The sequence below is a fragment of the Mobula hypostoma genome, chromosome 21 (genome assembly GCF_963921235.1).
Source record: "Mobula hypostoma chromosome 21, sMobHyp1.1, whole genome shotgun sequence".
Taxonomy (NCBI): Eukaryota; Metazoa; Chordata; class Chondrichthyes; order Myliobatiformes; family Myliobatidae; genus Mobula; species Mobula hypostoma.
Genome location: NC_086117.1, coordinates 433,643 through 458,914, shown reverse-complemented (window position 1 = coordinate 458,914; position 25,272 = coordinate 433,643). Strand labels below are relative to the sequence as shown.

Below are 25,272 nucleotides of genomic sequence, written 5' to 3'. Positions count from 1 at the left end.
ATTAAGGACCTCTAGCACCCAGTGCATGCCCTTTTCTCATTGTTACCATGAAGTAGGAGGTACAGAAGCCTGAAGGCACACACTCAGCGATTCAGGAACAACTTCTTCCCCTCTGCCATCTGATTCCTAAATGGACATTGAACCCTTGAACACTACCTCGCTTTTTTAATGTATAGCATTTATGTTTTTTGCATGATTTTTAATCTATTCAATGTACGTATACTGTAATTGATTATTTATTATTTTTTTCTTCTACGTTATGTACTACATTGAACCACTGCTGCTAGGTTAACAAATTTCACATCACATGCCAGTGATAATAAACATGACTGATTCTGATATGCCTGTAGCAGATACTATGTGGTGTTGAGATTGCACAGGGAGCTAGAAGAGGCATGTAATAAGGGTCATATAATTGTAATGGGAGACTTCAACATGCAAAGAGATTAGGAAATCGGGTTGGTATCGGATCGCAAGTGAGGGAATTTGTTGAATGCTTCTGAGTTTGCTTTTCAGAGCAGCTTATGCTTGACCCTACTCAGGCAAAGGCCATCTTAGATTAGGTGTTGTGTAATAACCCAGATTTTATTGGGGAGCTTAATATAAAGGAACCCTTAGGAAGCAGTGATCATAATATGATTGAATTCATACTGCAATTTGAGAGGGAGAAGCATAAGTCACACGTATCAGTATCGCAATGGAACAAAGGGAATTACAGAGGCATGAGAGAGGAGCTTGCCCAAGTGGATTGGAGGAGGATACTGGCAAGGTTAACGGGAGAGCAGAGATGCTTGACATTTCTGGTAATAGTTCACAAGGCGCAGGATAGATGTGTCCCACAGAAGAAGTATTTCTCAAATGACAGGTAGGCAACTGTGCCTAGCAAGGGAAGTTAAGGACTGCATAAAAGCCAAGGAAAGAGCATGTAAGGTAGCAAAAGTGAGTGGGAAGTTGGATGATTGGGAAGCTTTTAAAATCCAACAAAAGGCAACTATAAGAGCTATAAGAATGGAAAAGATGAAATATGAGGGCAGACTAGCCAATAATATAAAGCAGGATACCAAAGGTTCTTTTTCAGTTATATAAAGAATAAAAGGGAGGTGAGAGTTGATATTGGACCACTTGAAAATTATGCTAGTGAGGTAGTAATAGGGGGCAAAGAAACAGCAGATAAACTTAATGGGTACTTTGCATCTGTCTTCACTGTGGAAGACAGTAGCAGTGTGCCAGAAGTCTGTGAGTGTCAGGGAGCAGGAGTGAGTGCCATTGTTATTACAAAGGAAATAGAGCTAGGCAAAGTCAAAGGTCTTAAGGTGGGTAAGTAACCTGGATCAGATGGACTACATCCCAGATTCCTAAGAGAGGTCGCTGAAGAAATAACGGATACATTGGTCACGATCTTTCAAGAATCATGGTCCCAGATACCGCTAGATTGTAAATGTCACTCCACTCTTTAAGATGGGAGGAGGTAAAAGAAAGGAAACTATGTCTTATGGTATTATAGGCCAGTTAGCCTAACCTTAGTGATTGGGAATGTGTTGGTTTCTATTAATAAGGATGAGGTTTCAGGGTACTTGGAGACTAATGATATAATAGCTCAAAGTCAACATGTTTCTGTGAAAGGAAATCTTACCTAACAAATCAGAGCTCTTCGAGGAAGTAACCAGCAGGGTGGACAAAGGAGAGGCAGTGAATGACTTTTACTTGGGTTTTCAGAAGGCATTTGATAAGGCACCTTACATGAAGCTGCTTAACAAGATAAGATCTGATGGCGTTACAGGAAAGCTACTGGCATGGATAGAGAAATGGCTGACAGGCAGGAGACAACGAGTGGTAATAAAGGGGGCCTTTTCTGGTTGGCTGTCAGTGACTAGTGGTATTCCTCAGGGGTCAGTATTAGGACTGCTACTTTTCACATTGTTTGACAGTGATTTAGATAATGGAATTGATGGCTTTGTGGCAGTTTGTGGATGATATGAAGATGGTGGAGGGGGTAGGTAGTGCTGTGGAAGCAGTGTGATTGCAGCAAGGCTGAGAAAAATTGTGAAGAATGGGCAAAAATTTAGCAGATGGAATACAGTTTTGGGAAATGTGTGATAATGCATTTTGGTAAAAGCAATGATACGCAGGTATCCCTTAGTATACCTTCCAATAATTTTCCCTCTACTGAGGGCAGGCTCACCAGCCTATAATATCCTGTTTATTCTTGGAGCTTTTCTTAGACAGCTGAACAACATTAGCAATCCTCCAGTCCTTCACCTGTCGCTAAGGTTGGTTCATAGAACAGCACAACACTGGAACAGGCCATTTGGCCCACATTGTTGTGCTGAACCATTGAAAAAGCAAATCAAAAGTATCCAAACACTAATCCCATCTACCTACACATTGGCCATATCCCTCCATCTTTTTTACATCCATGTGCCTCTCCAGATGCCTCTTAAAAAACCTCTAATATATTTCCCCATACTGCTATACCAGACAGTGCATTCCAGGCATCCACAACTCTGAGGTTACATCCACACTACACCAGATAACTCCGTAACCGAAGATTTTTCTCTTCGCTTTGACCCTACGTCTACATTGAAACGGCATTTTCCTCCCCCTGAAACGGCATTTTCCTCCCCCGAAAACGGAGCTTTTCAGAAACGCTCTCCAGAGTAAATAAATCTGAAAATGCCTAGTATCCGGCGTAGTATGTACAGAGTAACGGGCTATTTTTAAAACCACTGTCATGATGTGCCGGAACAAATGGTGGCAGCAGCATGGCGTTTCATTGTTTTCTTGAATACAACCTTCAACACCACAACAATATCTGACAATAGATGTGTAACAGCCTAATGTAACATTGTATGGAAATACAAGATAACACTGATGCAACACACATAAAAATTGCTGGTGAACGCAGCAGGCCAGGCAGCATCTATAGGAAGAGGTACAGTCAACGTTTTGGGCCGAGACTCTTCGTCAGGACTATCTGAAAGAAGAGATAGAGAATACACACATAAAAATTGCTGAACACTGCAGGCCAGGCAGCATATACACAGCAGACATGTTTTATACATTTAACAAGGTGCTTTATTAATGTATTGCTTATGCAAACATTCAGTAGATGCAATTGTCACTTTTGCCCAGTAACTCGTTTTATTGCACATGTTAAATACAGCAAAATAATACACAAAAACATGGCAAAAGTAAAGGCAAACAAATGAGGTAACAGCAAATTTCACTTTTGCCCAGTAACAAGCCTTATTGCATTTAGTTGTAGCTGTCGTCCCTTTCATCGGAGAAGAGACTATGGCTGCAGGAAATGTTTCTGGACAAACACGCACCAAGTCTTTCGTTTGGCAATTTCCTTTTAAGTTTTTCTAGTCTGTAACTGGACAAATGCGCACCAAGTATACTGTTTCCTCTTCGCTTGTTTTCTGTGTGTCCTGCGCATGCCCAGTAGGAGGAGATTTGCCCAAATATCCGTTTTAATGTGGACAGAAGTATTTTCAAAAACGCCTAGTGTGGACGCCTGTCGTTTTTACGCGAAACCAGCGTTTTCAAAATTAGCCGGTCTAGTGTGGACATAGCCTGAGTAAAAAACTTGCCCCCACATCCCCCTTGCGCATTCCTCCTCTCATCTTCAATGCATGCCCTCCAGTGTTAGATATTTTATCCCTGGGAAAGAGATAATCCATGTCTATTTTACCTATGCCTCTAATTATCTTATAAACATCTATCAGATTTTCCCTCCACCTCTGGTGCTCCAGAAAAAAACAACCCAAGTTTCTCCAGCCTCTCATGATAGCACATGCCCTTTTAATCATGCAGCATCTTGGTAAACCTCTTCTGCACTCTATCCAAAACCTCAACATCCTTGCTATAGTGTGGTGTGGTACTCCAGATATGACCTAACCAGTGTTTTATAAAGTTGCAACATAACCTTCTGACTTTTGAACTCGATGCCTTGACTAATAAAACAAGCATTCCTTAAGCTGCCTTATCGACCTGTGTAGCCACTTTCAAGGAACTATGAACTTGGATCCCAAGAATTCTCTGCTCAGCTATAGTGTTAAAGATTTTGCCCTGAACAGTGTACTTTCTTCTTGCATTTGCCCTACTGAGATGCAACATTTCACATTTATCTGGGTTAAACTGCAGCTGCCATTTCTCTGCCCATATCTGCAACCTATCTGTATCGTGCTGTATTCTTTGCCAGTTTTCTACACTATCCACAACTCCGCCCATCTTGGTATCATCTGCAAACTTACTAACCCATTCTCTACATTATCTACAATATGTAGATAGGTCTACAAGAGGAGAGGCTGCCCTTGATCTGGTATTGGGAATTGAACCTGGTCTAGTGTCAGGACTGTCAGTGGAAGAGCATTTTGGAGATAGTGATCACAATTCTATCTCCTTTACCATAGCATTGGAGAGGGATAGCAACAGACAAGTTCGGGAAACGTTTAATTGGAGTAAGGGGAAATGTGAGGCTATCAGGCAGGAACTTGGAAGCATAAATTGGAAACAAGTGTTCTTAAGGAAACATGGAAGAAATGTGGCAAATGTTCAGGGGATATTTGCGAGGGGTTCTGCGTAGATATGTTCCAGTGAGACAGGGAAAGGATGGTAGAGTACAGGAACCGTGGTGTACAAAAGCTGTTGTAAATCTAGTCAAGAAGAAAAGGTACAAATGGAGGAAATTCAATATGTTGCCACTCTCCCTATGAGAGGGCATCATGCAAAGTTCACACCAAGAGCACCATGTGCAATACTGAAGGAGGTTAAAAAGAACCCAAGGGGAACAGAAAGATTCAAAAAGCTTGGTAATGATAGAGATCTAGAAGATTATAAGGCTAGCAGGAAGGAATTTAAGAAAATTAGGAGAGAAGGTCTTGGCGGACAGGATTAAGAAAAATCCCGAGGCATTCTACAAGTATGTGAAGAGCAAGTGGATAAGACGTGAGAGAATAGGACCAATCAAGTGTGACAGTGGAAAAGTGTGTATGGAACCGGAGGAAATGGCAGACGTACTTCAGTATTCAAAGCCGAAAAGGATCTTGGCGATTGTAAGGATGACTTGCAGTGGACTGAAAAACTTGAGCATGTCGACATTAAGGAAGAGGATGTGCTGGAGCTTTTGGAAAGCATCAAGTTGGATAAGTCACCAGGACTGGACGGGATGTATTCCAGGCTACTGTGGGAAGCGAGGGAGGAGATTGCTGAGCCTCTGACGATGATCTTTGCATCATCAACAGGGATTGGAGAGGTTCCGGAGGATTGGAGGGTTGCGGATGTTGTTTCCTTATTCAAGAAATGGAGTAGAGATAACCCAGGAAATTAAAGACTAGTGAGTCTTACTTCAGTGGTTGGTACGTTGATGGAGAAGATCCTGAAAGGCAGGATTTATGAACATTTGGAGAGGCATAATATGATTAGGAATAGTCAGCATGGCTTTGTCAAAGGCAGGTCGTGCCTTATGAGCCTGATTGAATTTTTTGAGGATGCAACTAAACACATTGATGAAGGTAGAGTTGTAGATGTAGTGTATATGGATTTTAGCAAGGCATTTGATAAGGTACCCCATGCAAGGCTTATTGAGAAAGTAAGGAGGCATGGGATCCAAGGAGCCCTTGCTTTGTGGATCCAGTACTGGCTTGCCCACAGAAGGCAAAGAGTGGTTGTAGACGGGTCATATTTTGCATGGAGGCTGGTGACTAGTGGTTTGCCTCAGGGATCTGTTCTGGGACCCCTACTCTTTGTGATTTTTATAAATGAGATGGATGAGGAAGTGGAGGGATGGGTTAGTAAATTTGCTGATGGCACGACGATTGGGGGTGTTGTGGATAATGTGGAGGGCTGTCAGAGGCTACAGCGGGACATTGATAGGATGCAAAACTGGGCTGCGAAGTGGCAGATGGAGTTCAACCCAGGTAAGTGTGAAGTGGTTTATTTTAGTAGGTCAAGTATGAAGGCAGAATATAGCATTAATGACAAGACTCTTGGCAGTGTGGAGCATCAGAGGGATCTTGGGGTCTGAGTGCATAGGACACTCAAAGCTGCTGTTGCGCAGGTTGATTCTGTGGTTAAGAAGGCATACGGTGCATTGGCCTTCATCAATCATAGGATTGAGTTTAAGAGCCAAGAGGTAATGCTGCAGCTATGTAGGACCCTGGTCAGACCCCACTTGGAGTACTGTGCTCAGTTCTGGTTGCCTCACTACAGGAAGGACATGGAGACCATAGAAAGGGTGCAGAGGAGATTTACAAGGATGTTACCTGGATTAGGGAGCATGCCTTATGAGAATAGGTTGAGTGAACTCGGCCTTTTCTCCTTGGAGTGACAGAGGATGAGAGGTGACCTGATAGAGGTGTACAAGATAATGAGAGGCATTGATCATGTGGATAGTCAGAGGCTTTTTCCCAGGGCTGAGATGGCTAGCATGAGAGGGCATAGTTTTAAGGTGCTTGGAAGGAGGTACAGAGGAGATGTCAGGGGTAAGGTTTTTACACAGAGAGTGGTGAGTGCTTGGAATGGGCTGCTGGCGTCGGTGGTGAAGGTGGAAGCGAAAGGGTCTTTTAAGAGACTCCTGGATGGATACATGTAACTGAGAAAAATTAAAGGGCTATGGGTAAGCCTAGGTAGTTCTAAGGTAAGGACATGTTCAGCACAGCTTTGTGGGCTAAAGGGCCTGTATTGTGCTGTAGGTCTTCTAGATTTCTATCCAGGTCATTTATATACATCACCAGCAGTAGAGGTCCCAACAAAGATCTCTGCAGAACACCACTAATTACAGATCTCCAGCTCAAATAAGTTCCTTCAACCACTACCCTCTGTCTTCTATGTGCATGCCAGTTCCGAATCCAAACAGCCAACTCACCACTGAATCTGTGCATCTTTTGATCTTCTGCATTAGCCTTCCATGAGGGTCTTTGTCAAACGCCTTACTAAAATCCATGAAGACAATATCCACTGCCCTACCCTCCTCAGTCTCTCTTGTTATCTTGTCAAAAACTCGAATCAAGTTGGTAAGGCATGAGCTGCCATGCACAAAGCCTTGCTGTCTTTCCTTAATTAGCCCATGGGTTTCCAAATGCTCATATATCCTATCCCAAAGAATTTTCTCCAGCAATTTTCCCACAACTGACATGATACGCATTGGTCTATAGTTCCCAGGATTTTCCTTTGTTCCCTTCTTAAATAGAGGCACAACATTAGTCACTTGCCAGTCCTCCAGGATCTTGCCTGTGTCTAATGAGGACTCGAGAATACTGGTCAAGGGTGCAAAGGGACTTGGAAATCCTCATGCAGGATTCCTTAAAAGTTAACTTGCAAGTTGAGTCAGTAGTAAGGAAGTCAAATGCAATACAGTATTAGTAAATATTTTGAGAGTATTGGAATATAAAAGCAAGGATGTAATGCTAAAGCTTTATGAGGCATTGGTCAGATCACACTTGGGATATAGTGAGCATTTTGGGCCCCTTATCTAAGAAAGGATAACCATATAACAATTACAGCACAGAAACAGGCCATCTCGACCCTTCTGGCCCATGCCGAACTCTTACTCTCACCTAGTCCCATCGACCTGCACTCAGCCCATAACCCTCCATTCCTTTCCTGTCCATATATCTATCCAATTTAACTTTAAACGACAACATCAAACCTGCCTTAACCACTTCCGCTGGAAGTTCGTTCCACACAGCTACCATTCTCTGAGTAAAGAAGTTCCCCCTCATGTTACCCTTAAACTTTTGCCCTCTAACTCTCGACTCATGTCCTCTTGTTTGAATCTCCCCTACTCTCAATGGAAAAAGCCTATCCACGTCAACTCTATCTATCCCTCTCATAATTTTGAATACCTCTATCAAGTCCCCCCTTAACCTTCTATGCTCCAAAGAATAAAGGATTAACTTGTTCAACCTTTCTCTGTAACTTAGGAAATGAAACCAAGGCAACATTTTAGTATACCTCCTTTGTACTCTCTCAATTTTATTGACATCTTTCCTATAATTCGGTGACCAGAACTGTACACAACTGTAGACAAGGATATGCTGCCATTAGAGAGAGTCCAGAGGAAGTTCATGAAAATGATCCCGGGAATGAAATGGTTAATGTTTGAGCAATATTTGAATGCGCTGGGCCTGTACTCGGTAGAGGTTCCAAGAACAAGGGGGGAATCTCATTGAAACCTATCAAATGTTGAAAGGCCTAGATGGAGAGTATATGGAGAGGATTCCCGTACTGGAGGAATTGGGACCAGAGGGCACATCTTTTGAATATAAGGAAGTCCTTTTAGAACAGAGATGAGGAATTTTATCCAGAAGGTGGTGAACCTGTAGATTTCATTCCCACCAACAGCGGTGGAGGCCAAGTCATTAGGTATATTTAAAGTGGAAGTTGATAGGTTCTTAATTAATATGGGTGTCAAAGGTTATGGGGAGAAGGCAGGAGAATGAGATTGAGAGAGACAATAAAGCAGACATGATGGAATGGCGGAGCACACTCAATGGGACAAATTACCTAATTCTGCAATGTTTCATGGTCTTTTATTCAAATACAATTTCAATAGCTACAATAATCTTGCACTTCTAATGGGGTATCATGTGAGAAGGCAGTTTAATGGAATAGGGTTACCTTTTTGAAGTAAGTATATAAACTTAACCTCTGTTGTGGAAACCAGTGTACCATTTATAAACAAATAGAGATAAACAAATCTTTAAGATACACAGTAAGATTTCTATTGCAGGTCATTCACCATTAGCTTTTCCAAATTTCTAGACATAAAGAACCTCAGTACAAACTGCTCTGTAAACGTTGTAGCATTGCAGGCAGTCAAAAGCACGAGAGGAAAAGACATGGTTAAACTTCAGCAAATAAATATATTTTTGTCACCAATTGTACATCTGCAGTATCCTTGGTTTTCTTATAACTTGCTAGAATATTAAACTTCGGGTCAAATTAGGCACATTGGGATCTAAATCTCTTCCAGTCTTTCCAAAATGTTATGAAATTATTGAAATAGAAACTGAACAAAAGTTGATTAGCTTCTAAATATATTCCTATTTGAATCGTTTGCTTGTTTTGATGAAGCAAGAACCTATGTTTAGACCATAAGACATAGAAGCAGCATTAGGCCACTTGACCCATCGGGTCTGCTCCGCCATTCATTCATGGCTGATCCTTTTATTTCCTTTCTCAGCCCCACTCCCCAGCCTTCTCCCCGTAACCTTTGATGCTGTTTAAGTCTGGTTTTAGGCCAATAATGAATATTGGCCTAAATGAAATTAATATTTTTCCAAGCTATTCAATTAAATCAGACAATTAGAAGTCACTGACATCATCCATGGTCTCTTCTGACAGTGTCACAAAGCAAACTCACTTAATTCCAGGTTCAAGGACAAACTGTACACAAGTTTGATTCCTTTCCAAAATATTTTACTTAAGATAGTGAATTATTTATGTCACATTAGTGAAACAAATTCATTCCAAATGAAATTAGTGATCCACATTAATAATGGAAAAGAGTTTTGAAAACAGTAATTTCATACTTATTTACTTGGGCTCCTATGACTAGTGCTTCAGGGAGAGAGAGGAGGGAGGGGATCGAACATAGAACAGTATGGGCCCTTTGACTCACGATATTATGCTAACCTATATAAACCAACTCCATAATCAATCTTGCCCTGCCCTTCCCTTCCACACAGCCTATGACCCTCTATTTTTCTTACATCCATATTCCTAAGAGTCTTTTCTTGTGTCAGCTCCTACCACCACACCCAGTAGTGTGTTCCAGGCACATATCACTTTCTGTGTTTAAAAACAAATTTCCTCTGGTATTTCCCCTACATTTCCCTCCCCTAATGTTAAAGAGATGTCCTCTGGAATTGGCCATTGCAACCCATGGTAAAAGGTGCTGGCTGTCCACTCTGTCTAATCCTCTCATAATTTTGTACATCATTATCAAGTTGTCCCTCGTCTTCCTTTGCTCCAAAGGGAAAAGCCCCTAGTTGTTCCACCTTTCCTAATTTATATTCTCTAACCTTGGCAGCATCTTGGTAAATCTCCTCTGCACTCACTCTAAAGTTTCCACATCTTTCCTGTAATGTTGCAACCAGAACCTAACTGAACACTCTTAAGCATAGTGTACAGAGCTGCAACATTACCTCATGGTTCTTAAACTCAGTCCCCTGACTTTTGAAGACCAATACACTGTATGCCTTCTGACCCACACTATCAAATTGCACGGCAATTTTGTGGGATGTATGAACAGATCCCAAAGTCCCTCTGTTACATAGAAAAATGGAAACAAAGAAATCTACAGCACATTACAGGCCCTTTGGCCCAAAATGTTGGGCCGACCATGTAACCTACTCTAGAAACTCCCTAGAATTTCCCTACCACAAAGCCCTCTATTTTTCAAAGCTCCATGTACCTATCTAAGAGGCTCTTAAAATACCCTTTTGTATCTGCCTCTACCACCTTTGCTGGCAGTGCATTTCTCTGTGTGAAAAACTTACCTCTGACATCCCCCTTGTACCTACTTCCAAGCACCTTACTATGCCCCTCATGTTAGCCATGTTAGCCCTGGGCAAAAAGCCTCTGGCTATCCACCCAATCAGTGCCTCTATCAGGTCACCTCTCATCCTCTGTCACTCCAGGGAGAAAGGGCCAAGTTCACTCAACCTATTCTTATAAGGCATGTTCTCCAATCCAGGCAGCATCTTTGTAAATCTCCTCTGCACTCTGTCTATAGTATTTATATCTTCCCAGTTACAAGGTGACCAGAACTGAGCACAGTACTCTAAGTGGTGTCTAACTCAGGTGTCTTATAGCTTTAACATTAGCTCACAACTCTTGAACTCAATCCCAAGGTTGGTGAAGGGCATCGCACCATATGCCTTTTTAATAACACTGTCAACCTGTGCAGCAACTTATAGTGTCCCATAGACACCGACCCCAAGATCTTGCTGATCTTCCACACTGCCAAGAGTCTCACCATTAATATTATATTCTGTCTTCAAATTGGACCTACTGAAATGAGTCACTCACACTTATCTGGGCAGGTTGACTCTGTGGTTAAGAAGACATACAGTGTATTGGCCTTCATCAATCGTGGAATTGCTTTAGGAGCCGAAAGGTAATGTTGCAGCTATATAGGACCCTGGTTAGACCCCACTTGGAGTACTGTGCTCAGTTCTAGTCACCTCACTACAGGAAGGATGTGGAAACCATAGAAAGGGTGCAGAGGAGACTTACAAGGATGTTGCCTGGATTAGGGACCATGCCTATGAAAACAGGTTGAGTGAACTCAGCCTTTTCCCACTCCCTTTCTGAGCAAGGGAACAATGTTTGCAACCTTCCAATCGTCGAGTACTTCTCCCATCCCTACTGATGATGCAAAGGTTATCACCAGACGCATTCTACAAGTATGTGAAGAGCAAGAGCAATCTCCTGCCTCGCTTCCCACAGTGTATCTAGGGCAGCGGTCCCCAACCACCGGGCCACAAAGCATGCGCAACTGGGCCGTGAGGAAACGATATGATTTGGCGATAGGAGTCAGCTGCACCTTTCCTCATTCCCTGTCACCCACTGTTGAGCTTGAATGCACACGAAGTCATGACCCGCGCGTCATCCATGTCAGCGCGGGAAGGAAGTTAACTCCTCGAGCTTGCAAATAACGGCGGGCTGTAAAGCATGTTTGACATAACATCTCTGCCGGCATTCTGGATCAAAGTCAAGGCTAAATATCCTGAGATAGCCACGAAAGCACTGAAAACGTTGCTTCCATTTCCAACATATCTCTGCAATGAATGCAGCGAAAACTAAATTGCAGAATAGAATGGACATAAGGAACCCCTTCGAGTATTGCTGTCTCCCATCTCCCCTCGATGGCACCATCTTGTTGCAGGGAAACAAGCCCAGGGCTCCCATTGATTCAGCGATATTGGTGTGTTGCAATGATTTTATATGTTCATACGGGGAAAATATGTGCTGTGTGTTTAATATCCAAACATTACTTAAAATGTTATGATGCTATTGACTTATAAGTGACTTATATAACCATATAACAATTACAGCAGGGAAACAGGCCATCTCTGCCCTTCTAGTCCGTGCCGAACGCTACTCTCACCTAGTCCCACCGACCTGCACTCAGCCCATAACCCTCATTCCTTTCCTGTCCATATACCTATCCAATTTTTCTTTAAATGATGATATCGAACCTGCCTCAACCACTTCTACTGGAAGTTCGTTCAACACTTACTTCAAGCTCCCCTGATAATTGACTTATCGCTATAGTCATGCGAGGAAAATATGCGCTGTGTGTTTAATATTAAATTCATTAGATAAACCCTTTTAGAAATGAAATTGAGTGTATTAGCCACTTAACACCTATATTGCGTTCGTGATTAACACCCTGCCCCCCGACAGAATCGCCAAACCCGCATTGTAGAAAAAAATCGGCACGTACACGTGCGCACTGGTGCCCGCGCAAGGCTTCATGGTCATTGTAGTCTTTCTCGGGGTAAACCCAACGTATTTGACTGCTACTCTTGTTCATTGGTAACCCTACCACCCCGCCCCCGGCCAGTCCGCAAGAATATTGTTAATATGAAACCGGTCCGCAGTGTGCAAAAGGTTGGGGACCCCTGATCTAGGGTATATCTTGTCTGGTTCGGGCGACTTAACGAACTTATATTCTTTAAAAAGCTCCAGCACATCCTCTTTCTTAATGTCTATGCACTCAAACATTTCAATCCACTGTAAGTCCTCCCCACAATTGCCAAGGTCCTTTTCATGGGTGAATACTGAAGCAAAATATTCATTAAGTACCTTAATGAAAGGTTCAAGAAACTAGGTACTGTTAGAGCGCAAGAAAATTACAAGGGTGCCAGAAAGGAGCTCAAGAACGAAATTAGGAGAGCTAGAGGGGCCATGAGAAGGCCTTGGCGAGCAGGATTAAGGAAAACCCCAAGATATTCTACAAGTATGTGACGAGAAAGAGGATGAGCCATGTGAAAATAGGACCAATCAGGAGTGAGAGTGGAAACATGTGCATGGAGCTGGAGGAGGTAGCGGGGCGACGGAAGCTGAGAGGTGACCTGATAGAGGTGTATAAGATGATGAGAGGCATTGATCATGTTGTTAGTCAGAGGCTTTTTCCCAGGGCTGAAATGGCTGCTACAAGAGGGCACAGGTTTAAGGTGCTTGGGAGTAGGTACAGAAGAGATGTCAGGATTAAGTTTTTTACGCAGAGCGGTGAGTGCGTGGAGTGGGCTGCCTGCAACGGTGGTGGAGGTGGATACGATAGGGTCTTCTTAGAGACTTCTGGATAGGTACATGGAGCTTAGAAAAATAGAGGGCTATGGGTAACCCTAGTAATTTTTAAGGTCGGGACATGTTCGGCACAACTTTGTGGGCCGAAGGGCCACTATTGTGCTGTAGGTTTTTTATGTCCTATTTGCCAGACAATATTAGGAAAATTAAAATCACCCATCACAACAACCGTATAATTATTACACTGTTCCAGAATCTGTCTCCCTATCTGCTCCTCGATGTCTCTGTTACTATTGGAGGCTCTATACAAAACATCCAGTAGAGTTATTGCCCCCTTCCTGTTTCTGACTTCCACCCACAGTGACTCAGTAGACAATACCTCCATGACTTCCTCCTTTTCTGCAGCCATGATACTATTCTTGATTAGCAGTGCCACTCCCTCACCTCTTTTGCCTACCTCCCTGTCCTTTTTGAAACATCTAAAACCTGGCACACTCAGCAGCCATTCCTGACCTTGAGTCATCCAAGTCTCTGTAATGGCCACAACATCATAAATTCCACTTATAGATCCATGCTGTAAGTTCATCTGCCTTGCTTATAATGTTCTTTGCATTAAAATAGACAGATCTGAAACCATCTGGTTGAGTGCTTCTTTGTTTGATCATCTGCCTATCCTCCCTCATAAACTTCCTGCAAGCTGTCTCTGCTTGTACGACAGCCGACCCATCCCCTGCCTCTTTACTTCAATTCTCTCCGCCCTGCAAATCTAGTTTAAACCCTCCCCAATAGCATTAGCATGTGAAGACAGACTCCGGCGGATTGAGCGGATGAGACTAATGGAAGGTCCAATGGTCAAGAAGGTGGTCTCTGCAAGCGTTGTGGAACACGTAGAGCAGGACAAGACACAGAAGACGTCCTGGTCATCCACTGCGCCTAGTCCCATCTCCAGCCATCTCGACTCTGTCTTGCCACTGGATCCAGATGGGAATTGGGAAGAGAGAGTGAGGCTGACGCTGCACAACTCTCCCCCACTTAAATCCAAGTCACGCGTTAGTTTCAACACCATCATAATGGTGTCGAGGTCCTCATCGACGTCGACGATGGACGAACACACACACAGCATTAGCAAACCTCCCTCCCAGGATATTGGTTCCCCTCCAGTTCAGATGCAACCCGTCCCACTTGTACAGGTCACCCCTTCCCCAGAAAAAGTTCCAATGATCCAAGGACTTGAAACCCTGCCCTCTGCACCATCTCCTCAGCCACTCATTCATCTGCGCTATCTTCTTGTTCTGACCTCCACTAACTCGTGGCACTGGGAGTAATCCAGAGATTACCACCTTGGAGGTCCTGCATTTCAGCCTCCTTCCTAACTCCCTAAACTTACTGCACAGTGCCTCTAACCACGCCCCCCCACCTCACCTAAGTCATTGGTACCAACATGAACCACGACCTCTGACTGCCCCTCAAGAATCTTTTCCGACCGCTTAGAGATTTCATGGACCCTAGCACCTGGGAGCCAACACACTATGCCGGCGCTTCTTTTGCTGCCACAGAATCTACTGTCTGTCCCCTAACTATCAAGGCCTGGATAATTATTGCTCCGTCTGACTTTACCCTTTTGACCTCAGATCCGACCACAGTGCCATTGGTCTGGCTGCTGCTGCCTTGCCCAGATAGTTCACCCCTTTCAGCAGTATCCAAAGGAGTATACCTGTTGCTGAGGGGAATGGTCACAGGGGGACACTGCACTGACTTCCTACTGCCTTTACCTCTCTCAGTGTTCACCTATCTACTCCCTGAATTTTGCACTCTGTGTGTAACCACCTGCTCAAAAGTCACATCTACCAACTGTTCTGCCTCCCAAATGATCCTAATTTCATCCAACTCCAGCTGCTTAATGTGATCTTTCACGAGCTGGAGTTAGCTTCACTTCCCGCAGGTGTAGTCCTCAGGGAGGCTATCAGGTTCCATGAATTTCCACATCCTACTGGAGGAGCATTTTACTGCCATATCTGCTGTCCTGCCTGCACTGTACAATGGGCAACCAAGACCAAATCTTTTAACCTGTTTCTTTGGGCTCTGCCTCTTCTCATCGAAGCCTTTTGAGTCAAAGCCTGACGCTCCTGCTCCCTCCACTGGCCGACTCCCAACAATAGCCATCCTGACAATGGCTGCCCCACTTGCCCCTCTGTATTTGTATTTAATTAGCAGTGCTCTGCTCCCAACACTGATTGGACCTCTAGAGTGTCCGGACACCCATGAAGCTCTCTTTTTATACTAGCTTCGCTGACCTGCAAGTAAGCTCTTTGAAGTGCTCTGCTTCCAGTTGCTGTTTGGAGCTCTGTTCCTCCATACTGCAAAGAATCCTGCCAGTAACCTTGTCCTCCATCTTCAAGTTTAATCTTCCAAAGTGAATTACTCAACTCTTTTCCGGATTGAACTCCATCTGCTACTTAACAGTCCAGCTCTGCATTTTGTCTATGTCCCATTGTAACCTACGGCAACCCTCTACACCGGCAGCTTTCATATCATTTGCAAAATTACTAACCCACCCTTGTCCTCATTCAAGGCATTTATACAAATCACAAAGAGCAGGGGTCCCAGAACAGATCCTTGGAGAGCATCACTGACCTACAGGCAGAATCCACTTCATCTACCACCATCCTTGCCTTCCCTGGGGTAGCCAATTCTGAATTCTGGATCACATGCTTCATGACTTAATGGAGAATCTTGTTAAATGGCTTACTAAAATCCATAGACACCCCACCCACTTCTTAACTTCATTAATTTGTTTTGCCACTTCCTCAAAAAACTCAATTACACTCATGAGGCATGACCTGCACCTCACAAAGCCATGCTGACTATCCTTAATAAGACTATGATTCCCCAAATGCTCATACATCCTGTCCCTACGAATTCTTCCCAATTGTTTGTCCACCACTAACCTAAGACTCACTGGTCTATAATTCCCAGGATTATCCCAATTATCTTCTGTGAACAACAGAGCAACATTTGCCACACTCCAATCATCTGGCACTATTCCATTGGCCAGAGGGGTTGTAAAGATTGTCATCAATGCCCTAGCAATCTCTTCCCTCACTTCCCATGGCAACCTGGGTGTATCCTGTACAGCCCCAGCATTTTATCTATCCTGAACACGAGATTTTACAGATGCTGGAAATCCATCGTGGAATTTATCTATCCCAATGCTTTTCAGAAGCTCCAACACTTCCCCTTACTTAACTTTGACACGCTATAACAGACGGCATGATTTCCAGGATTGGCCTCTTTGATATACCAGTTGTCATAGGCTTCCATTTGAACAAACCACTACCTTAAACCATTACCTTCTCCTTTCTATTACAAAGCCAATTATAAATCCAGTTTAACAGCCTAACTAGATCCTGTGACCTCTCACCTTTTGCACCACTGTGCCATACAGAACCTTGGTCAGCCTTCTAAAATCTACATGGACTGCAAATGCATTACTCTCATGGACAGATTTGTTTCACTGCTATGAAAAAATGATTAATCAAATTAATTATATGGGATCTCCCCTTAATAAAGTCTCTGATTATAAGACCATAAGGTATAAGAAGCATGATTAGGCCATTTGGGCCATCGAGTCTGCTGCACCATTTCATGTCTGATCCATTTTTCCCCTCAGCCCCAATCTCCTTCCTTCTCCCTGTATCCCTTCATGCTCTGACTAATCAAGAATCTATCAAACTCTGCCTAAAATATACCCAATGACTTGGCCTCCACAGCTGCCTGTGAAAACAAATTCTTCAGATTCATCACTCTCTGGCTAAAGAAATTCCTCCTCATCTCTGTTCCAAAAGGACGTTCCTCTATTCTGAAGCTGACTGTCTGGTCTTGGACTCCCCTACTATAGGAAATGCATCCTCTCCACATCCACTTCATCAGGCCTTTCAACATTCGATAGGTTTCAATGAGGTCACCTCTCGTTCTTTTGAATTCCAGTGAGTACAGCCCTAGAGCCATCAAACGCTCTCAATTTAACAAGCCTTTCAGTACCAGAATCATTTTCATAAGCATCCTTTGCCCCCTCTCCAATGTCACCACATCCTTTCATAGATACGGGGCCCAAAACTGCTTACAGTACTCCCAAGTGAAGCCTCACAGGTGCTTTATCTGCCAAAGTGGACATTGGACTTATTGGCCTAAAATTATCTGGCTTTTTTCATGAGTTCACAGGAAAGAATCCTGAAAGATGATTTAAGGAGGAAAATGACTTTCAGTGCAGAACTGGTTTGAATGCAAGATGTAACTCAGAAACTGAAATAAAATAGTAGAAGCTGGTATAATGTGCATTCCTGAACCTATGTCATAACTAATGTGGCCAAATTCATCCAGATCAATGATTGAAATTCTATTCAGGGCCATTGAATGTTGCAGATAATTATTTTCAGTAAGGAAGTGGCTAATGCTCAAGTTTAATAAACCTATACATTTATTCTTTTTCATGTAGACTCCATTAAAGGATAAAATTATCTTTTCTGGCAATCTCTACCAATATTTGGAAGTAAACAGAAAGTGGAAGAATAGACATTTTGTTATACGTGATGACTACAGTGTGGAGTACTATGACGGCAAAATGGTATGTATTATTTTATGGAAGTGTGATCTGTTGCAATTAATACAATAAATAAGTTTTTTCTGCTCTCAATATTTTTATCACCTCTGGACCTGCAGCACATTCATATTAATGTTTGTCATGCCCTCAATAGCCATTTTATTAGGTACCTGCAATAAATGTTCATGGACTTCTGCTGCTGTAGCCTATCTACTTTAAGGTTCAATATGTTGTGTGTTCAGAGATGCTCTTCTGCACACAACTGTAATTATTTGAGTTACTGTTGCAATCCTGTCAGTCTGACCAATCTGGCCATTGTCCTCTGACCTCTATCATTAATGTGGCATTTTTACCTAGAGAATTACCGTTAATTGGATTTTTTTTTTGTCTTACACACCGTTCTTTGTAAACTCTAGAGACTGTTGTGCGTGAAAATCCCAGGAGATCAGAAGTTTGAGATACTCAGACTATATCATCTGGCACCAACAATCATTCCATGGTCAAAGTCCACTTTGATCACATTTCTTCCCTATTCTCAAGTTTGGTCTGAACAACAATTGAACCTCTTGACCATGTCTGCATGCTTTTATGCAATGAGTTGCTAATTAGATATTTGCATTAATGAGCGAGTGTACAGGTGTACCTAATAAAGTGACCACTGAGTGTATGTCAATGACTAAACCTATTTAAGTCTGCACCCTGGAGTTCATTTAGTGCAGTGTAATTTGATTCAAATTAATTATTGTTTCAGATTTTTATTATACTCTCAAGTCAATCTGCAGAACCATTTTAACACAGGTAATTCAGGCACAAGGATTTGTAATTTAGTTAGTGTAAATGGAAGTATAAAATTGCAGAGTAACATAAATAGACAAAACTCTAGAACATCTATTCTTTTCAATATAATGCAAATCTGAATCATCATGTGAGATCATAAAGTGAGGTGACTGTTTATTTGGTTTAAAATAAGCTAGGAACTCCAAGTCCAACAAGAATCAGGATTTTATTTGCATATGCTCAGAGTGCAGTTACCAATAAAAATATGGCATTTATTGTTATCTAGGCATTCTAGGGAAGGTCTACATTTATTTAGGGAGCTTTTGGACTTGCACCTCCAAGACCTGTTAAGTGTAAGTGCTGTTAAGTGTCTTGACAATAACTGTATACATTCCTCATAACTCCCAAAGTACGATGTGTCATATTTATTTAGATTAAACTTCACCTACCACTTCTCTACCAAATTTTCAATTGATATCCATCCTTCAATGCTTACAAAGCGCTCCTTTGTGTGCCCTCCCTGCACCCCCCCCCAATTTGGAAAATTGGATCCAATTTTGTTTCACTGCTCCATTTTGCTGCTGCCGACGTACAGGCAGAAGCTGAAACAAGAGACGGCCATAGTTAAAACAGTCCACTGTTGGTCCAACCAATCAGCCTCCATGCTACAGGACTGCTTCGATGACGTCAGCTGGAATATCTTCCATGATGAGGATGTTTCCGAGTTCATAGATGGGGCCACGAGTTTCATCTGAAAGTGCATCTAGGATGTTGTCCCCCAGAAATTGGTCAGGGTGTACCCAAACCAGAAACCCGGATCAACAGTTCCGTGTGAGCAGCACTTACCGCACGGCACAGAGCTTACGTTGCCGGTAATCAGCAGGAGCTCAAGAAATGCAGTTACGATCTGCGCAAAGTCATCAAGGCAGTGTGACCAAGTTATCAGAAGATGCCGATAAGAGAGATAAGCGAGAGACAAATGGGGGAAACATTCAAAATGCTAATAAGAGAGAGACGAGAGGGTTTAACGAAAAGGAGACACAGTTCCGAGTATTGTCAGAGACTGGTTGCTTTGAACCTGAACTGTTTGAAGTTTGATGGACAGGCGATACCCCAGCAGGGGGATAAAAGGAACAGGTTCGCTAAGGCAACAGACACACACGATACCACGAGATAACGAGACCCTGAAAAAGTGGTGTGCTCCCACAAGTTGGTGGGAGTTTTGGAGGTCTGCTCACGGGACCAACCATAGACGCACAGGGTGAGAAGGTACGGTCGGCGGGAACCTGGTGTGTGTGTCCACCCTTGCCTGGGTGCCGGGTTCACCGCAGAAGAACGACTGTATCTGGAATGGAGGGGTCACAGTCGGTGACCTCAGAAGACATTAAAAAGGGCTTGCCCCGAAAGCTAACTGCGAGGAATATCAAAGGTCTGTTGAATCCGATTTGAATATCAGCATTCGCTTTCTCTCTCTCTCCCCAACGGCACGACAGCGATTACTGCAAACTGAAACTGAACTGAACTCTGTGTCACTTGAGACTGATCATTTTACCCCTAGACTGCGATAGAGCTTGATTGATCCTATTATCCTAGTTCTGTGTACATGTGTGTTTTATCATTGCTAACCTGTTGCCTTTATATCTTTACGTTTAGAGTACTGTGTTACTTATTTCTTTAATAAAACTTTCTTAGTTCCAGTAATCCAGACTCCAACTAAGTGGTCCATTTCTGCTGGTTTGGCAACCCGGTTACGGGGTACGTAACAGCAGCGAAACAACAATACAGGGACAAGATTCAGACACAACTTTCCACCAACAGCACAAGCAGCTTATGGCAAGGTCTGCACACCATCACAGACTTCAAAGCTAAACACAGTGGAGTTTCCAACATCACTGCCTCTCTCCCAGATGAGCTAAATCTTTATTACACTTGATTCACTGTTGCCAATACTGAGCCCCTGAGGTGACCTACAGCTGATGTGACCTGCAGCTTGGTCATCTCTGAGGCCAAAGTACACAGGTGTTTCCAATGAGTGTATAGTCGCAAGATTATGGGATTGGATGGCATCCCAGGGCGGGTACTCAGGATGTGCTTGGCACAACTGGCAGATGTGTTTACAGACATTTTTAATCTGTCCCTCTCCCAGTGCAGAGTGCCCTCCTGCTTCAAAACATCCAGCATTGTTCTAGTATCTAAAAAGACCAAGGTAATGTTTGAACGACTGGTGTCCTGTCGCACTCACCTCAATAATAAGCAAGTGCTTTGAGAGACTGGTCAAGGACTATATCTCAGCATGCTACCACCTACACTGGGATCCCCTACAATTCAGCTACCGACACAACTGATCGACAGATGACGCAATAGCCACAGCTCTACACACCGTCCTTACACATCTGGAGAAGAGGGATACTTATGTGAGAATACTGTTCTTGGACTACAGTTCAGCATTCAACACCATAATTCCCTCTAGGCTCGACAGGAAGCTCAGACACCAGTGCACATCGATGACTCTCATGGGCTGCAGGAATTGTACCGGTTTTCCTCTTAAATATGCTCCATTTGAACTACTTTTGTTGTAATCTGTAGCATGTAAATTTCCTCTTAAGAATGGACTACAAAATTACTAACATCCTGCAAGAGATCTCTAAACATTGACCACATGTCCATAGTACATTTCCCTCAAAAACGTCATCCCAATTCACAACCGCAAGATCTGGCCTTATAGCCTCATAATTTGCCCTTCCCCAATTAAAAATTCTCCTGTCCTCTCTGATTCTGCCCTTTTCCATGATAATGCTAATGGCCAGGGAGTGGTGGTCACTGTCCCCCAGATGCTGACCCACTGAGAGATCTGTGACCTGATCCAGTTAGTTACGTAATGTCACGTGATTGGCAACAATGAATATATCGAGTCAGGATTTATAAACAAACAAACATTTATTAAACCCTGATAAACAATGAAAAAAAAACGGAAACCCTAACTGGAAGTAAATGGCTATGCGGCCATTCATTAAACCGCTACTCAGTACTAGTTCTTAAAGCGATAATGCGAAACCAGTTCTTAAAGCGATAATGCGAAACCAGTTCTTAAAGCGATAGTGCAAAACCAGTTCTTAAAGCGATAAATTCAAACATAGTTCTTCAAATGGGAAATTTTGAAGTCCAAGAGATTTATATAGTCAATTAGGAGAGACTTTCATGAAGTAACGAATTCTTTGAAGACATTACGTCACTGCCACTCCCAGTCGGATCCTGTCTTGTCCACAGGATTCACGACGACGGGAATAAAACAGTTTTAAAGGCACTGACCTTTCTTTGTAGAAAAGATCCTGCACAGTCTTTTCTGCTTCCTTTTTAGCAGAGGCTATCTCAAGCAGATCACTCTTTCTTGTACAAATTCAATAATGGTCGATCCTTTCCAAACCCGTCGAACGTCTCCTTCAGGGTCCCATCTTCACTCTCCAATGTTACTGAAAAGATACATTAACAAACCCGGCAGTGATTGGTCAAACTGCTGGCTCAGACTTCTGTACCTTACATTAGAACATAAAACTCTGTTTAAATCAAAACTGCGTCATAATGCAAATAAGCAGCGGAGCGGAGTATCTCATTGACGTTTTAACTGGAAAACTAACTGTGTCTGTCTGTATCTTGTTTTACGGCGGTTGGCATCCAGCTTAATGGTGCATTACTGCCACTCTCTGCTTCGGAATGTGCACTAGACATATATTCTAAATTCCTTCACCCAATCGTGCGCGCACGCGCACACACACACAAACCTACACTTTACCCTCCCATCTTTGACCATCCTAGTACCCTATTCCTGTTTATCTGTCATATCCTATAAAAAACCCCTGTACCCCTTAAAAATGCTAAAAATACCCGGACTTGTGCTCTCTCACCCATGCCCAGCAACCCTTTTAATGTGAATTCCTGCACCCCCAACTCCCTTAATTTAATTCTCATCATCTCTCTCTGTATCCCATACTTCCTGCAACACAAAACTACATGTTCTACTGACTCCTCTTCCTGACATTCCTCATACAATCCTGTCTGGTGTTTCCCTATCATTTTCAATGTTTTGTTTAATGCACAATGTCCCAGCCTTAACCGAGTCCACACAATTTCCTCTCTTCTGTTTCCATTACCTACCCTAGTACCTGCAACACTCTTTCGTATTTGATATAAATGCCTCCCTTTCCCCTCCCTGTCCCATCTTTCTTGCCACATTCGGTTGACTTTTTTCCAGATTGCGCACTTAACCTCTGCTTTACTGATACTAATGTGCATTTCCACATTTTCTTTCTTTAACGCCCTCTTTGCCAACTCATCCACCCTCTCATTCCCCTTCACCCCTACATGTGCTGGAACCCATAGAAATTTTACCTGACCTCCCTGATTTGCAATTCTTGTAACTAACTGAAGGACTTCATAAAGTACATCTTGCTGACTGTTTGTGTGAAAAGACCTTAAACTTGCTAGAACTGAGGATGAATCTGAACATATCAATGCTTTGACTTGTCTGGCTTTCTGCACCCATTGCAACGCAACCAATACCGCCAGCATCTCCACTGTAAACACCCCTAACTTATTAGATGTTCTTCTCACCAGGGGTCTTCCCTTTTATACCCGTGGTGAACATGTCATCACGTGACCTCACATCGGCGGGGAAAATTACATCAGTCGACCTCCAAAAGACTATTACATCATTCTCACAAGAAAATCACAAGACCTCCTTGAGGTATGTAACACTAATACTAGATCTAGTATGGCATTCCCCCAGTCGGCCTATCAGCATACTGTGACAGGAATCCATCCTGGACACACTTAACAAACTCTGCCCTGTCTAAACCATTGGAACTAATCAGGTGCCAGTCAATTTGAGGGAAGTTAAAGTCACCCATGATAACGACCCTGTTATTTTTGCACCTTATAGCAGGATCCTCTTTTGAGTCAGTATGGGTGGAAGTCAGGAACAGGAAGGGAGCAGTTACTCTATTGGGGGTATTCTATAGGCCCCCTGGTAGCAGCAGAGATACAGAGGAGCAGATTGGGAGGCAGATTAGCTCAGACTCAGCAGAAAGCAGCTGATTGGACAGTCGAGGTCAGGTGACCAAACATTTTGAAAAGCTCGAACAGATAAATAGAGGGATAGCTCAAGCGAAGTGGCCAGAGTGTGAGTGGGCCAGTGAAGGAGTGGAGCTTTGAGGCTTTGACTCAAGAGATTCTGGCAGTTTTGGCAGTTGGTCTGTGCAATCAAGTCAATCAAGATTTGAATAGATCAGCAGAAAGCCGTTGATTAGACAATCAAGATTTGAATAGCTCAGACTCAGCAGAAAGCAGCTGATTGGGCAGTCGAGGTCAGGTGACCAAACATTTTGAAAAGCTCAAACAGATAAATAGAGGGATAGCTCAAGCGAAGCGGTCAGAGCGTGAATGGGCCAGTGAAGGAGTGGAGCTTTGAGGCTTTGACTCGAGAGGCTTCGACGAGAAGAGGCGGAGGACAAGCTAGCTCACAGTTAGTTTTTACAATGTCTCCTGAGACGGTGATGTGCCTCTCATGTGAGATGTGGCAGTCTTGGGGGAACGCCCCTCTCCCGCAGAGTCACATCTGCCAGAAGTGCATACGGCTGGGCGATCTGGAAGACCGTGTAAGGAATCTGGAGCAGCAGCTGGATGACCTTCGACTCATAAGGGAGAATGAGGCAGTCATAGATGAGAGCTACAGGGAGGTAGTCACACCTAGGCTGTCGGAAGCAGGTCGTTGGGTGACAGTCAGAGGGGGGAAAGTGAAGGTGAGCAGACAGGTAGTGCAGAGCATCCCTGTAGCCATTCCCCTGAATAATAAGTTTACCATCCTGGATACTGTTGGCGGGGACGACCGACCAGGTGTGAACCACGGTGGCAGGGCCTCCGGCACTGAGTCTGACCCTGTGGTGCAGAAGAGTGGGACGGAGAAGAGGAGAGCTGTCGTCATTGGAGACTCTATAGTCAGGGGAGCAGACAGGAGATTTTGTGGACGTGAGAAGGACACCCGCATGGTTTGTTGCCTCCCGGGTGCCAGGGTCCGGGATGTCTCTGACCGGGTGCACGACATCTTGGTACGAGAGGGAAAGCAACCAGAAGTCATGATACATGTTGGGACCAACGACATGGGCAGGAAGAGGGATGAGGTCCTGAAGTGTGAGTTTCGGGAATTAGGCAGAAGGCTGAAGAACAGGACCTCAAGGGTGACGTTCTCAGGATTGCTGCCAGAGCTACATGACAGAGATGGTAAGAATTGGAGGAGATGGCAGTTGAATGCGTGGCTGAGGAGTTGGTGCAGGGAGCAGGGTTTTAGATTTTTAGATCATTAGGATCTCTTCTGGGGAAGGTGGGACCTGTACAGATTGGATGGGTTGCACCTGAACTCGAGGGGGAGCAATATCCTTGCAGGTAGGTTTGCTAGCATGGTTCGGGAGGGTTTAAACTAATTTGCGAGGGGGATGGGACCCAGAGCGATACAGCAGTGAAAGAAGTGCATGGAGTAAAGCCAGATCTAACATACAGAGAGGCTTTGAGGAAAGAGAAGCAGAATAAATGGTGTAAAGACAGTAAGGTAGAAGGGCTGAAATGTGTGTACCTCAATGCAA

At 43.5% G+C, this 25,272-nt stretch overlaps 1 protein-coding gene across 1 annotated transcript in view; it reads left to right on the top strand.

Annotated features, from left to right (window-relative positions):
* Positions 1-25,272, top strand: part of niban2b (niban apoptosis regulator 2b) — a 338,559-nt gene that overhangs the window by 150,566 nt on the left and 162,721 nt on the right. Inside the window, exon 3 of the mRNA XM_063073243.1 lies at positions 17,759-17,887. Within this exon, the coding sequence (XP_062929313.1) occupies positions 17,759-17,887 (129 nt within the window). The remainder of the gene's footprint in view (positions 1-17,758; positions 17,888-25,272) is intronic.